Source organism: Lynx canadensis, chromosome A3 (genome assembly GCF_007474595.2).
Source record: "Lynx canadensis isolate LIC74 chromosome A3, mLynCan4.pri.v2, whole genome shotgun sequence".
Classification (NCBI taxonomy): domain Eukaryota; kingdom Metazoa; phylum Chordata; class Mammalia; order Carnivora; family Felidae; genus Lynx; species Lynx canadensis.
This window is the reverse complement of record NC_044305.1, coordinates 118,244,207-118,257,594: the sequence shown is the minus strand read 5'-3', so window position 1 is coordinate 118,257,594 and position 13,388 is coordinate 118,244,207. Positions and strand designations below refer to the sequence as shown.

The following is a 13,388-nucleotide window of genomic DNA, read 5'->3' as shown; positions in this document are numbered from 1 at the left end:
GTGTCGGGGTGGTGCGACGGCACCAGGACTGGAGTTCCTGGGGGCGATGGGGACATGGGGCCCTGGCTGAAAGCCGTTCTGCGGGAGCCCTCCTGCAGCATCTGGTTCCCTCCCGCCGGCATAGGAGGCCGCACTTTCCCCCGGGCTCCCATCCTGCCGTGGCTCCCTGCGCCCCACAACCGAGGCCAAAGGCTCTTCAGCACTTTTATTAAAAACTGGTGACGCACAGAGTGCTCAGGGCATCCCTGGGCCGCTATAGCCCGGCGGGACTGGGTCAGTTCCAGTCGCGCACGTCCCGGCCCAGGGGGTGGAAGACGGGGGTCGAGGTTCTCGTGGCCGCAGACCCCCCCCCCCCCGAAGATCACTTGCCCACGGACTCGAATATAATGCGGTTCTGCTCGGCGCGCTCCCGCTGACTCTGCGTCCGCGCCAGCTCCAGCAGGGTCCGCAGCAGGTGGAAGGTGAGGTCAATGGATAGCGGAGGGTCGTCCCGTCTCGGCCGCTCTCCCGCAGTCCGGGGTCCCCATCCTCCCGGCCCCGCGCGGCGCGGGAAGCGCTCGGCCAGCAGCAAGAGTAGCGCGCGGGCCCCGCCGTCCTGGTTCCGCGCCCCAGGGCTCCAGCGCAGACTCGGGTCCCGGACCCCCGCGACCGCCGCCTCCGGGCTCCACTGGCTGCTCCCCGGGCGCAGCGCCGCCAGGAGCAGCAGCGCCGCCAGCAGCGCCGCGTGTCCCACCTGCCTCATGGTGCCGCCGGCCCTGGACACACAGGCGTAGCGCAGGGTGAGGTGCGCCCGGGGCAGGTGGTGCCACTCCCCTTCCCGCGCTCATCCAGCTCCCCCGCCGGGCCCCTGCGGCTGCCGCCCGTGCCCACAGCCTTCCCTCCAGCCGCAGCCCAGCCCAGCGCCACCCTGTCCTCCCTCCGTCCCTCTGAGCGAGTCGCGATGGGTGAGCTATGCGACGAGTCCGGGTGCTGAGGGAGTCAGGGCGGATGCTCCTCCGAGCCACTCACAGGTTGCCGGAGAGCGTCTGCACGTTGCAGGACGGCGCTCCAGTCTCTGTCCCCCGGGCGGGCTGAGGGCGCGTTGGGGAACACGGGGTCTGTCCCGGGACCGCCGCCAGCCTTATATAGCTCCCGGACAGCTCCTACTGACGTCAGCGAGGAACATGCACTGATTGTAGAAGCAATGACGGCCGCAGCCTCGAGTCCGGCCACTTGCGAGACCCGGAGGGGCGCACCTCAGAACCAGAGACTCTGCGTTCTGGCGCCAGGGCTGGAAGCGGCCCCAGATTTAGGAGAGCGAGAAGCCGGCGGGGCTTAACGACTGCGCTGGGAGCCATGAGAGAGAGAGAGAGAGAGAGAGAGAGTCCTCTACCTGCCGGCAGGGACTAGGGCGATCCCCAGATCAGACCAGTCAGGTAGCCAGTCTCCCGTGGCACACAAAAGAGAGGCTGGACCGCTGGGCTGTCAGTGGCGCCCACCCTGCTGTTTGCCTTTAGAAGGGGCTGGAGGCACTGAGAGGTTGTGCTGCTCAGACCTAGCCCCTAGCCTGGCTCGCAGTTCCGCAACCTAAGGCTATCAGGAGCACAGCTGGCTCCCAGCTAGGACTCTGGTTACCACCCCAGAGGCAGCAAGGCAGGCGGGATTCTTGATCTTATTCCAGCCCCGTGGTCTAAATTCTAGGGCAGTCTAGGTGAGGCACCATTAAGAGGAGGGTCTCTGGCCTCTGGGTGCTTTCAGACCACAAAGGTGGGTCCATCTACTGAGTTTGCCCCAAAGTGGTATTTTAGCCATGTGAGTTTTTCTTCTGGGAATCACAGCCACAGTTAAGATCTCCAGTTAAGAGACCTTTGACCTCCAGTTAAGATCACTTAGGAAGTCGGGGAACCTGTCTCAGTCTCTTCACATTGCTACAACAAAAATATCAACTCGGCGTCTTATAAACAAATATTTATTTGTCACAGTTCTAGAAGCTGGGAGGTCCAAGCTGACGGCGCTGGTTCTCTAGTGAGAACCCACTTGCTGACCTGCAGAAAAAGTACCTTCTCACTGTGTCCTCACATGGTGGAAGGGGTGAGGGATCTCTCTGGGGCTGCTTTAGAAGGACATTAATCCCTCATGACCTAATCACCTCCCAAAGGCCCTACCACCTAATGCCATCACTTTGGGCATTAGGTCTTTAACATGAATTTTGGAGGGGATACAAACATTCACCTATAGCATGTGGGTTCAAGTTTCCACTCTGCCACTGGTTGGTGGTACGGACAGGTCACCTCACTTATATGGACCTCGGTGTGCTCATCTGTAAAAGAAGTTCAGGGTTGGTGTCTCTTGACTTCTTTCCAGCTCTAGAAATTCTTACTGCCCCATAGGTTTCTGCTGCGTCCTACTCACCGCTTTTGCAGGTTTCAGACTACATATTTAATAGCATACTTCTGGAGGCACCACATAAAGGGTCTGTGGCCCCCAAAGAGCTGGAGTTACTGTAGGGCTGGGAAGGTTAGAGAACAGACGTGTCTCTGAAGAGTGGGGGGTGAGTGGCACTGCTGGGATATGAGTATAAACGAAGGTTGACAAGACCATACAGTACAACGAACGTTTATGGTGGTGGTTGTACAAAACCATTAGAAGGGTTTTAATGGTTTCAAGAGGAGGCGGGTGCAAAGCCCATTAAGTTCTGAGTGGCACGGAACCCCAGGAAAGCTGATGTGCGCACTCTGAGGAGGCTGTCTGGTGGCTCCAGGGTCAAGCAGCATCCCCACAAGTGCAGGCAATGGAGTGAGGCGGGCCTAGAGCCGGTGAGCCTTCCAGGACAGGTAGGAGTTCCAGAGAACAGCCACACACTGGACAACGGCCAGTCTACGGGACAGGAGGGGCGGCGTGAGGATGGTGAAGAATGGGGAGCAAGCAAGGGGGCGGGGAGAGCTAGGAAAGTGCAACAGAAAAGGAGGGCTTGTCTCTGAGAACGTCCACATTCAGGTCTCCTTCCTTCAGCCCTGGAGGGACGTGTGGCTCAGACCGGAGGACAAGCAGGTTGGGGTCTGGCACTGCCCCAGAGCTCTGTCTGCTGGACAAGAGCCTCAAAGTTGAACACCCTCATCTTGCCAAGTGTGGCTCTGATTCACTCCTGTCCAGGCTCCTTCTGACTACACGTGTCTGTCTGTCTTATACCAGCTGGGATTTTATCTTCCAAAACTGTGCTGCCTGCCATGTAAAGTGACACCTCCTTCTCCTTATTGTAAATTTACCTTTCTCTAGTTTCAAAGAGTGTTGCAAAGACTCTAATGTTGAGAATCTGCTCCCCAATTCTTCCTTTAAGCTATGCTATTCATGTCAATGTCGACTCTGTCCCCTCTGAAGAGTTCATATTTTTCCCTGTTCCCCAAATCCCTTCATCCCCAATAGTTTCAACTACTCACCTTGAGTTCCACTATATTTTTACTGTGGTTTCAGCAACTACCTTTATTACTAGGGTAAAGTAATACTCTGCAGTGGACTAACCTGGCCAGGTTCCCACTTGGCTCTTCCGTCTACCCTTCTGTCTAACCTAGGCTGTTGCCTCCCACCCCCACCCCAGGCACTGTCCCTGCAGATATGCCATCAAAGGTGGGAGCTCAGGTGGGACGGAGACAGGGCTGTGGAGCAGGAGCCTCTCCAGGAAGATGAAAGAAGGTCAGTGGGCAGGTGCTGGGACAGGCTCTGTAATGGATAAGAGGTTCTGAATAAAATGCTTGAGAGTGTGAGGCGCTGCGGCTGGGGCAGTGTTCTGGGAGGCTCTAACGTGATTCGAGGTTGAAAGGAGAACCGCCTTATGCATCTTCTTTGATGGGTGGGGGCAGAACCTGTCTTACCTGTAATGAAGGGGGACCAGGTAGAAGTTGGCTAACTGCACAGCAGGCCAGAGCTAGAAGAGAACGAAGGTAAAGGTTGGGGGGCTGCCTCCATCACCCGACCCCCGGACTCACTGCCTGGTCTCACTCCGACTTCTGCAGACAAGAACAAGGTGAGCAGCTGAGTGAGTGCTTCCCTGAGTGTGGTGCCCACTCATCCCAACGGAGGGGCTTCTATGTCAGGAGGACCCCCATCCCGGGCACGTCTGGACTCAAGAAAGCAGGACTCAAGAAGGCAGGGGCGGTGTCATCGCTTACATAGTAGTTGGTGATGAGGGCATCAGGATAGTCCTGAGGAGACAAAGAAGGAACAAACTGACCCTCGCACTTACTTCCAAGCCGCCCCCGCCTCCTGGTCTGCATGTCACACCCCACACAGACTTCTGTTCGAGGAAGTCTGTGCCACACCCCTCAGCTCCTCTTCTCCAGAGCCTGGGACTCTGCCCGGACTCGCACCTGGCTCGTCCCCCTGAAACCTGCCTCGTTCCCCTGGGACTGCCGGGCTGCCGGCCAGAGACCAGAGGCCGCCCCACACCTGCCCTGCTCACCCGCCGTAGCTTGGCCCAGTTGTCCTGGGCTGACAGTCCGTTGAGTGCTCCTACCAGTGGGAGGAAACAGCCTAGAAAACAAGGGGCAAAGCCCCCCTAGGGGAGAAGAATTAAAGGTCTGTGAGCACCTCAACCCCTGCCCTCCCCCAGCACCGCTCACCCCTCCTGAGCCCCTTCTCCTTCGGCTCACCTGATCCAACAGCATCTTCTTCAGCGCATCTACCTTGGTGGTGCCAGGGACGAGCCGGTCCAAAACCCTGTACCAGCCTCCCACTACGGGGCCCTGAAAGTGAACCCCGGGGAGAAGAGAGGGTGTGCAGTGAGGGAAGCACTTGGCTTTTGCATCACAAAGCTCCTCTCTTCAAGGATTAGAAACCAAATCCCAGTGGAAGCACACACTCAAGGTTGGCTTAGATGGAGAGAGGCCAAGGGAAACTAAAGAATGACATGGAACTAAGGCCACCGTCCGATCCTCCAGCAGCCCGGCTGTGGGCGGAACTTACCACAAAGCCACAGCCCACAGAGACCATGGTCAGGGTCCGGCCAGTCTGGTGTTCCCGCAGACCTCGCCTCTCCACCAGCTGCTGTGAGATAATGTCACCCAGGCCCATCAGGGACCCTGTGCAGGGTACACAGGTATTGTCAGGACACTCTTGGACATGGGCTGCCATTCCAGGTAGGGAAGTGAGTCCCTGAATGAGGCTCTGACACTCTGAGCCCAAGAGACTAATTCTGGGGCAAAGAGCCAGTCCTTCACTGCTGCTTCGAAACTCTCCTCTCCCAAAGATGGTGACATCTCCCCTGTGTCCTGTTAGAAACTGGGACGAGCAGCCTTGATCAGGCCAGGGCCCATGGACTCTGCACAGAGTAATAAAGGGAAGTCCCAGTCAGAGACTGCAGCTAGAGGAAGGAGAATTTAAGGTGCTTGGGGCTGAGAACCAAGGACGATCAGAATTGGAAAGGCCTTCCAGATAATCCCATCCAAACTCGTGCTTTACAAGGTATGGAAATGAAGGCCTGGGACCTCCTATAACCAGTAAGGGGCAGAACCAAGGCAAGAACCAGGTGGCCTGATTCCCTAGACAGTGATTTTTCCAGGACGCGACAATACGAAGAGATCATGTGTAGAATGGTAAGGAACCCTGGTTTCTTCCCCCCAGTCCAAGGCAAGACCCTGGACAATGTCCGTCCCCTGGGTCTTGAGGTCTCTACTTGTGGATAACAGCAAAAATAATTCTTTTTCTAAAACATGAGTGTTTAAATGGTCCCATGCGGGAAGATGAGTGGCTGAGCTGGTAAGAGTCCCCACAAGGAGGAGTCCTGGCTACCTCCTAGCATAATCAGGTAAACCCAGGCACCCGCATTCACAACCTCAGACTGAGCTGACAATAGATATTATAGCCATTTCTCTCCCAGGCCTTTGTACCTGCTTCCCCTTCCGGCACTCACACAGACACCCCGCTCCAAGCAGCCTTAGTCAGACACCCACACCCAGAAACTGAGACAGAAATCGTCACTGTTTACAGAGCCCCCGTCAGTTATGGTGGCGTGATGGTTCCTAGCGAACACACACACATAGGGTCAATCGGGAGTGACTGTATGACCTCCAGCTTGCCCGTCCATCTCACTGAGTAATGAGGGCCCCCCCTCCAGTCCCATAGCTACCACTGTCCCTGTGCCCTCAATCAGCACTGGGCAAACACATCCTTTAACCCTATTCCTTCGTCCAGAGCTGGCTCTGACGTCCACACCGGCTGCACCCTCACTACTCTTCCTCTGCACCCTCTGCAAAGCCCTGCCCCTGAGCAGTCTCGTCAGAGGCAGCTGAAGAAGGCGGAGGGCCGGGGCTGTGATCCGCCCCCCCCCCCCCCATCCCACGGGTGACGGCACTCCCAGGCCCATGGAGCAGCTCTGGGACCCCCGACAAAACCATCAAGGCAACCTCTCCCAGAAACTCTCAAAGTGGTGGAGGCTCTTCCCAGAACATGGCTAGCCACAACCTCCCAGAGGCCAAGGACAGAATCCTAGACATCTCTGTTCTCTTATCCCCTGCCACACCTAACCAACAGGTCCGCTCTGGGAAAGGCATGAAGAACTCCAAGTGTGAGTGCTCCCCAGAGTAGCCCAGCCCGCAGGACCACGTGTCAGGCTCAAGGTGTGAGGACAGGTGGAACTGAAGGCTTGCTCCCCCCTCCCTGCTCCACGCAGTTAGCACTTATCTCCCTACGCCCTCGCTCACACCCCCCCCAGGGAGGGGTTGCTGCTGTGGCCATGCAGAAAGGGAAGGGGACCCTGAGAAGCCCCGGAGAGGGTGGAGTCACTTCTTAAGAAGAAGGCAGTCACTTCTTAAATGAAGAGAGTAACAGTCTGACCTTCTACGTGGGCAAGCTGTTTAACTTACAAACGGCTCTCGCATATTCGATCCTCACGAAAGGTCTGGGATGTAGACTCACACCTCCATTTACCATCTTTGAGAGCTGAGGTGATTTGGTAAGGAGTGGAGTTGGGCTGAACCCAGGCCTTCTCTCAAGAAGGAGCAGGAAGCCAGGGAATCACGGCAGGGGCTGAGACTTGGGCTCAGGAGTCAGCGGGTGCCAAGAGGCCCCTTCGGCTGCTCTGCTACTCGCAGGGGGTTCCTGCCCAAACAAAGCCCCAAAGGCTGCACATCAAAGAGACTTCCTAGACTAATGCACTTCCTTTCTGTCTTCTACTCCCCAGGAGCTGACCCTCTCTGTTCCTTGTCCCCTTGTGGGGAGGGCAAGCAGCAATCTTCCTGGGTCACAAGAGCCACAAAGAGATGAAGGTGTGTGTTTCACTCTTCGTGGCTTGCCAACAGTCACCCAACAAGCTAACGGCAGAGCAGGAATGAAAACCACAGTCCTGGGAGCCAGCAGGACTTTGAGAAAGATGGCTTCCAGGCCCCCAGACCACGCTCATGGAACCCGAGGGACTCCTGAGCAAAGGGCAGCGGCGAGAGGCAGTGGGCACGTAGCTCTGTAGCCCCTGCCAGCTTTGTCCATTTCAGACAAAAAACCGTGCCCAGCAGTTCCTCCTCTGCCCACACATCAGAAGGACTCTGGGCCTGCAGCAACTCCAGGGAGGTGCAAGGCTTTGGTCTGAGCACAGAACAAGGCCTGGTCTCTGGGCCGAGGGAATTTGAGCAAGAAGAGCTGACATTCAGGTTCCTCATTCCACCTTCCCCAGTGCAGAGCCCAAGCAGGCCCCCACCAGGTTCTGGGAGGCCTCCTGGACATACTTGGTTGATCTAGATCTTTCCGTGCTCTGGCTCCCCTTTCCTTGGATTTGTTTCCAGAGGGTCAGAGCAGAGATGTGAAGCCCGAGCCCTGATGGGGCAGGGTGAGGGGCTGCTGGGCAGTGATGCCCCAATGCCAGGCTGGGCGTGGAGCCCAGCAGGCAGACGCTGGCGCAGGTGTGACATCATGCCCCTGGGTAGGTGCCAGTTCTCATGCCGTCACTCACCACCGGATTCAGTGGACTGAGGGGGTTGGGGAGAGGCTGCCTCTGAGCAGAGATCTGTTTGGGACCACCCCCTGCCCACTAGTGGAAAAGCCCCAACTTCTACACCCTCGTCTTAATTCCCCACTTGCCCCACTTTGTTCCCCTCCTGACTTTGCGTATGGGGTCTTAGAGGCAAGAAAATAAAACACTAATGGAAGATGAGAAGGCTAAGTGAGGGGCAGGAAGCTGGAGTGAGGAGCAGGAAACGTGTCCTTGAGCGCAGAAGGCCTGGGGCAGCAGGTAGGGCTCCCGGCATGGGGCCCGAGGTGCTGTAGATTCACTCCTCCCCAGAAGTCTTCCACAATTAAATAGCTGCCTGGGCTAGGGGCTTGGTCTGATAGAGCCCAGAGGCAACTGAAGCTGGGCAGAGAGAGGGGAGAGTGTGTCCTCTGGGACTGGGCTGAATGCTCTCCCCACGCCTGGCCCGAAGCCATCCTACTGCTAGAAAACGAGACAAAATGGAGGGTTCTGCAGCTTTGTCAGGTATGGAAGCCCAGACCAGCTGGGGCTACGCTCCGCAGTCTAAGGCCCCAGAGGTCTTGAGTGCAGAGCACTGCATTGGGAAGCACCTTACGTTCCAATGCCAGCTCTACCACCGGCCATGGGGACCTCGGTGCACATCACCCCTGCCCCCTGCCTGCTCTGTGGTATCAGGGGCTGGACTGGATGCTCCAATGCCTTTTGAGCCCTCACGTCCTGGTGGAATTCAGATTCTAGGGAAACCAGGGTCTGTAGAAGCTTGGCTGTCTCCATAGCAGGACTAGAGTGGCCGGAGATGGATGGAGCTGGGCCCCGGGCCCACTGGAGACTGGAAGGGCCCTCCAGAAAGGACGGGAAAAGGCTGACTCAGACTCTGTACAACACGCTTCCCAGGCTGCTCTGTTCGTGACTCTGGCTTGGCCAACGCTGGGGGGTATCAGACACTTCTTTTGAACCATTTCAGATCTTGATTCACTTATCCCTTACTCCGGCCACTACTGCGGCTCAACCTGATCGATCCTGCCTCAGGCCTAAGTCATATCTGGGGCTGTGCTGTTGATGCTTTACCTGGGACCACGCACATGTGATCTGGGGGCGCACAGGTGTTGACATCCCATGTGGCAAACATTTGACAATGTGGGGTGAGAGCTGGTGGGTAAAGGATTCTTCTTGTCTCCAGAAAAGACTATATATATATATATATAGTTCTCCCATATAGTTCTAAGAGGCATTTCAAAGAGCTTCTCGGTCCGTTTTAAGGGATGAGGAGACACACGTCCTAAGTAGTATGCAATATGATCTTTGTACTGGCTTTCCCTCTTCCCCTGCAGGATTAGTTGCTACTCCCTTACAAAGTACCTGCATCGAAACCCCAGGCTCTGCTATTTGGAGAGCCAAGGGTAAGATAGTCACCCATGATCAAATTTAAGGCAAATGGAACAAACTCAGCTGAAAAACCACTCTAAAAAGAATAGCTTGTCATTTAGGGTTGACAACACTCATGGAAAGGGCCAAGTCCAGGAGGCTTTATGTCTATTGAACTTTTTTTTTTTTCTTCAAATTTCTAAAGCCTTTTCACAGAGATAACTCCTACACTGACTCTGTGAGGTCATATAACTAAACTCAATTCCTAAATAAGGAAACCGAGGCTCCAAGAGGTTTACTGATTTACTTGCCTGGTTCACGCAGCTACTGAGTGCTATGGCTGAGATTCAAAACCTGGTCTTGGGGCGCCTGGGTGGCTCAGTCGGTTAAGCATCTGGCTTTGGCTCAGGTCATGATCTCACAGTTTGTGGGTTCTAGCCCCACATAGGGCTCTGTGCTGACAGCTCAGAGCCTGGAGCCTGCTTCCGACTCTGTGTCTCTCTCTCTCTGCCCCTCCCTTGCTCACGCTTTCTTTCTCAAAAATAAACATTACCAAAAAAAAAAAAAATTTTTTTTAAACAAAAACAAAACCTGGTCTTCTAAGTCCAAGTCTGAAATCTCTCTTCTGTCTTCCAGTGTGATGAGCTACTCCATGGGACCTTAGGAAGCACTGTGCAAGGATCTAAAAACAGCTCAATGAGCTAAACCCACCTCTTCCCTTCATCTGTAGTTTGATCCAAACACATTAGCAGCAGGGAAGGAGATGTCTGAGAAAAGTGCTACCTACAAGGTGCTTCAGGGCTGTGTGGAGACGATGCAGGTATAGAGCCACACACCCAGACGGAGATACAGGGCTCCAGCACCCCAGTCCAGTCACACATATGCACTTGGGCCCCTGTGAACTCTAGCTCCTCCCCTTGTCAATTGCACATCCCTTGGGAAGGGAAACACAGGGACTATCCCTCCCTCTCTATTCTTGATGGCCAGGAGGGGGAACCTTCCTTCCGGCCGTTAAGGGCCCTGAGGGAGTCTGAGGCTGGCAAAGAGCCCAGCGTGTCAGTCCCCATCACAGCCACACAGTCCAGCATGAGTCACCACGCGCGCAACCAGGTGAGTCATGCAGGCTGACGGACACTCTGAGGACAGGACATGGGGTGGTTGGGCACAGAGGTTGGAGAAGGGCCCGGGGAGGGGCAAAAGCGTCCAACCCTTGGCCAGTCACCCGGTGAACTTTCTAGTGCTGATGTGGGGCTATTCCAGTAACAAGACTGCTGTTCCTCCCTGGCTTTCATAGCTTGCCACTCCTCCTGACAGTCTTCGTTCCAGAAGCCCATGGTCCTCACTAGAATCCTGTTCCCTTCCTCTAAACATAGGCAAGACCCCATCTTAACCTGCTCACTCTTGCACTGCTCCAAGAGTCATAGACCTTCTAGTCCTCCCCCCCCCCACTATAAAACTTACTTATCTCTGTGCCATCTCTGGATTTCTTAGCTAATGTGCAAAATAAAGATGGTAACAAATGCAGGTGAAGTCACTGGGTTGCCTTTGTGAGGTTGTTATCCAGTCACTGGATTTGGAGTAAACATAAATCCTTGATTAGTATATGGTTTGGGGATATATAAATAGGTAGTAAAACTATAAGAAAAGCAAAAGAGTTGTATAAACAAAACTCATGAAAATGGTCCTCTCGGCTATACAAGTCAAGTTAGGGATAGGTGCTCAAGGGGTCTCGAGCTGGGTACTGATACAAAAGTAATCAATTTTAATACTATTTAAACTGTACACACGTCTTAACTATTCTTTTGTATGCTAAGATACATTTTACAAAAAAAAAAAATACCACAAAGAAAATAAACTGGGGTAAAAGTCCTGATCCCAGCACTTATTAGGTGATTTAATGCAGACTCTCAGATCTTTGTGACGACCCTATGAGATAAATGTGTCTTGAAAGTGTTTTGCACACTGTAAGATGTTAGAGGAGCGTTTGCTACTGTTTTCTAAGTTAAGGCCTCCTGGAGCAATGCCTTTATCCCAAAGGGATGACTCCTCAGCTTTCTGAGGACTTTCAGATCCTACTTTACAACTAGGCATACCCTTTCCTTAAGAACAGCCTTGGGGACCCACCTTCCCAAAGACTGGGGACAACTTGGGATGACAGCTAACCCTTCAAGGGGGCTGAATAGAAGGCAACTGAGGGAGGTGTGGTGGGGCGAGCTTTTGCCTCCCAAATCAGCCTGCTCTGGCTCCACTCAGGTCTATTCACTCACCAGCTGTCAGGACCTGTACTTTCCACGGGTGAACAGTCAGGGCTCGCTGGTATGCCCGCCAGAGTGCCATGATTCCTGTCAAGCCAAGAGGAGAGGGGGGTTACCCTCATGGCCTCTCCCCACAATTAAAGAGACGCTTGACTTTCCGTTGTGCCCACTCCCTCTCCCCCTCCCGCTTCCAATATGTCCTAGAGGGGCAGAGGCCTCAGGAGAGATGCTTCCTGGACAACTTCCTGTTACAGGGATCGTTTTAGGCAATCAGGTAATAGAGGAGGGCTGTAAGCGGCTACCGAGTGTTAGTGGCAGCTACCAGCCACCCCATCCCCCGCCCTGAAGCAAGGCCACCTGGGGACCTCCTTCCGTACCGAGACACGTAAGGACAGTTTGCTCAGGCTTTTACCCAGAGCTTGGTTGGTCCCCTGAGTCACTCTCGGTTGGAACCAGCCCGCATCCTTCCTGAGTCCAACCGGAAATAGGGCCTATCATTCCCTGGCCTGGAAGAGGTCACAGGCGCTTTAGGCGCTCTCAGCACGCGATGCTTTGAGCCCGGGACGGAGGATCACCAGCCACTCACCTGCTCTCGCGTCCAGCCCCTCACGTGACCCGACAGGAGGCGGGACTTCCGCCGCAAGCCCCGCCCTTCCGCCCGGCTGGCCTCCAAGCTTAACCCGGCTCCCGGGGCTGGAGTGGGAGTGGACTGAGCCACAAATACCCGTGGAGAACGGCTCAGCTCTCAGTCTGTGAGCAAACCCTTTTCCAAGTGTGCGCCCGGTCTCGGTGAGGGCCCCTCCTGCCATGCTTCTCACCTGACCTCTGCCTCCTCCTGACCCCTCTCCCCGTGGCCCGGGCTTCTCAACCTGGGTAGACCCTCACTGCTCCAGCGCCCCGGAACTGGCCAAGGTGCTGACGCCTTGCTCAATCTCGGGCATCAGTTTGGAAACATAGTTAAGTGCGTGTGTTATTTTTTCAGTGGCCTTGGGTTCTTCACTCGCCTTGATTGTGAGCTCCTGAATAGGTGAAACTGCGTCTTGTTTGTATTTGCCATCCTCTTAGCACCTAGTTCAGTCTTTGTCCACGACGGGCCTTTAGAAATGCTGCGCAGGGGCACCTGGGTGGCTCAGTCATTCTGGTCAGGTTGTGATCTCACGGTTGGTGAGTGGTTGGTGAGTTCCAGCCCTGCATGGGGATCTCTGCTGTCAGCGCGAAGCTCTCTGCGGATCATCTGTCCCCTTTCTCTCTGCCCCTCCCCCACCTACACTCTCTCTCAAAAATAAAAAATAAACATTAAAAAAAAGAAAAAGAAAAAGAAAAAGAAAAAGAAAAGCTGCGTAAAGAGGACTCCTCCCTGGAAAGCACAGGATTCCAGAACCTCAGAAGGTCCTTACTGGTTCCATAACTAGTGGTCTCTGCAGCCTTGGTCAGTACTAGATTTAAGATTCCTCATCTGTTTAAGTGCTTTTCAAACCCCTCAGTTTTAGGGGTTTGTAAGGAGACGTTTTGGGGGATATCACCACAGGTTCTTCTTTACCTCAGCTTTTAAAATGTATTTCTAGGAAAAGCCATTTTTAAACAAAGGGGCCCACAACTAAAAGTGTTTGGAAATCAATAGATTCGGTGATTTCTTAATCCCTTTCCAGCTCTAACATTCTAAAATTTTGTGAATGTAGTGAAACATCCTTTCTAGGGTGGTGGAAACTATGACCAGGTCCCTGGCAGTACATTTGTCAGGCTGGCAGCCTTTAACTATATCCAGGGAGCCCACACTTCAGGGAGCAGCCATACGGGACTCTTTCAGGCTATCTGGCTAGCTCTAGCCCCAGTTT

The 13,388-nt window shown here is 54.5% G+C and overlaps 3 protein-coding genes across 4 annotated transcripts in view; 1 reads left to right on the top strand and 2 right to left on the bottom strand.

Annotated features, from left to right (window-relative positions):
- The window catches only part of TRIM54 (tripartite motif containing 54), a 30,586-nt gene extending 23,398 nt beyond the window's left edge, over positions 1–7,188 (top strand). Inside the window, exons 9-10 of one of the 2 annotated variants that reach the window (XM_030311431.1) lie at positions 3,575–3,669; positions 7,154–7,188. In XM_030311431.1, the coding sequence (XP_030167291.1) occupies positions 3,575–3,663 (89 nt within the window). In that variant the 3' untranslated portion in view covers positions 3,664–3,669; positions 7,154–7,188. Of the gene's footprint in view, positions 1–3,574; positions 3,670–3,989; positions 4,054–7,153 lie in introns of those variants that run through there. The other variant, XM_030311430.1, reaches the window with a different exon arrangement.
- UCN (urocortin) lies at positions 44–2,299 on the bottom strand. Its single transcript, XM_030311434.1, has 3 exons — positions 2,212–2,299; positions 1,009–1,326; positions 44–755 (listed from the first exon to the last, which is right to left on the bottom strand). Exon 3 carries the CDS (start codon positions 740–742, stop codon positions 362–364), a length of 381 nt encoding a protein of 126 aa, XP_030167294.1. The 5' UTR covers positions 743–755; positions 1,009–1,326; positions 2,212–2,299; the 3' UTR covers positions 44–361.
- MPV17 (mitochondrial inner membrane protein MPV17) lies at positions 1,933–12,177 on the bottom strand. The gene is made up of 8 exons (XM_030311433.1): positions 12,140–12,177; positions 11,566–11,640; positions 4,939–5,054; positions 4,626–4,718; positions 4,436–4,531; positions 4,146–4,178; positions 3,849–3,901; positions 1,933–2,856 (listed from the first exon to the last, which is right to left on the bottom strand). Exons 2-8 carry the CDS (start codon positions 11,633–11,635, stop codon positions 2,787–2,789), a joined length of 531 nt encoding a protein of 176 aa, XP_030167293.1. The 5' UTR covers positions 11,636–11,640; positions 12,140–12,177; the 3' UTR covers positions 1,933–2,786.
- Positions 12,178–13,388: the final 1,211 nt, after the last annotated feature.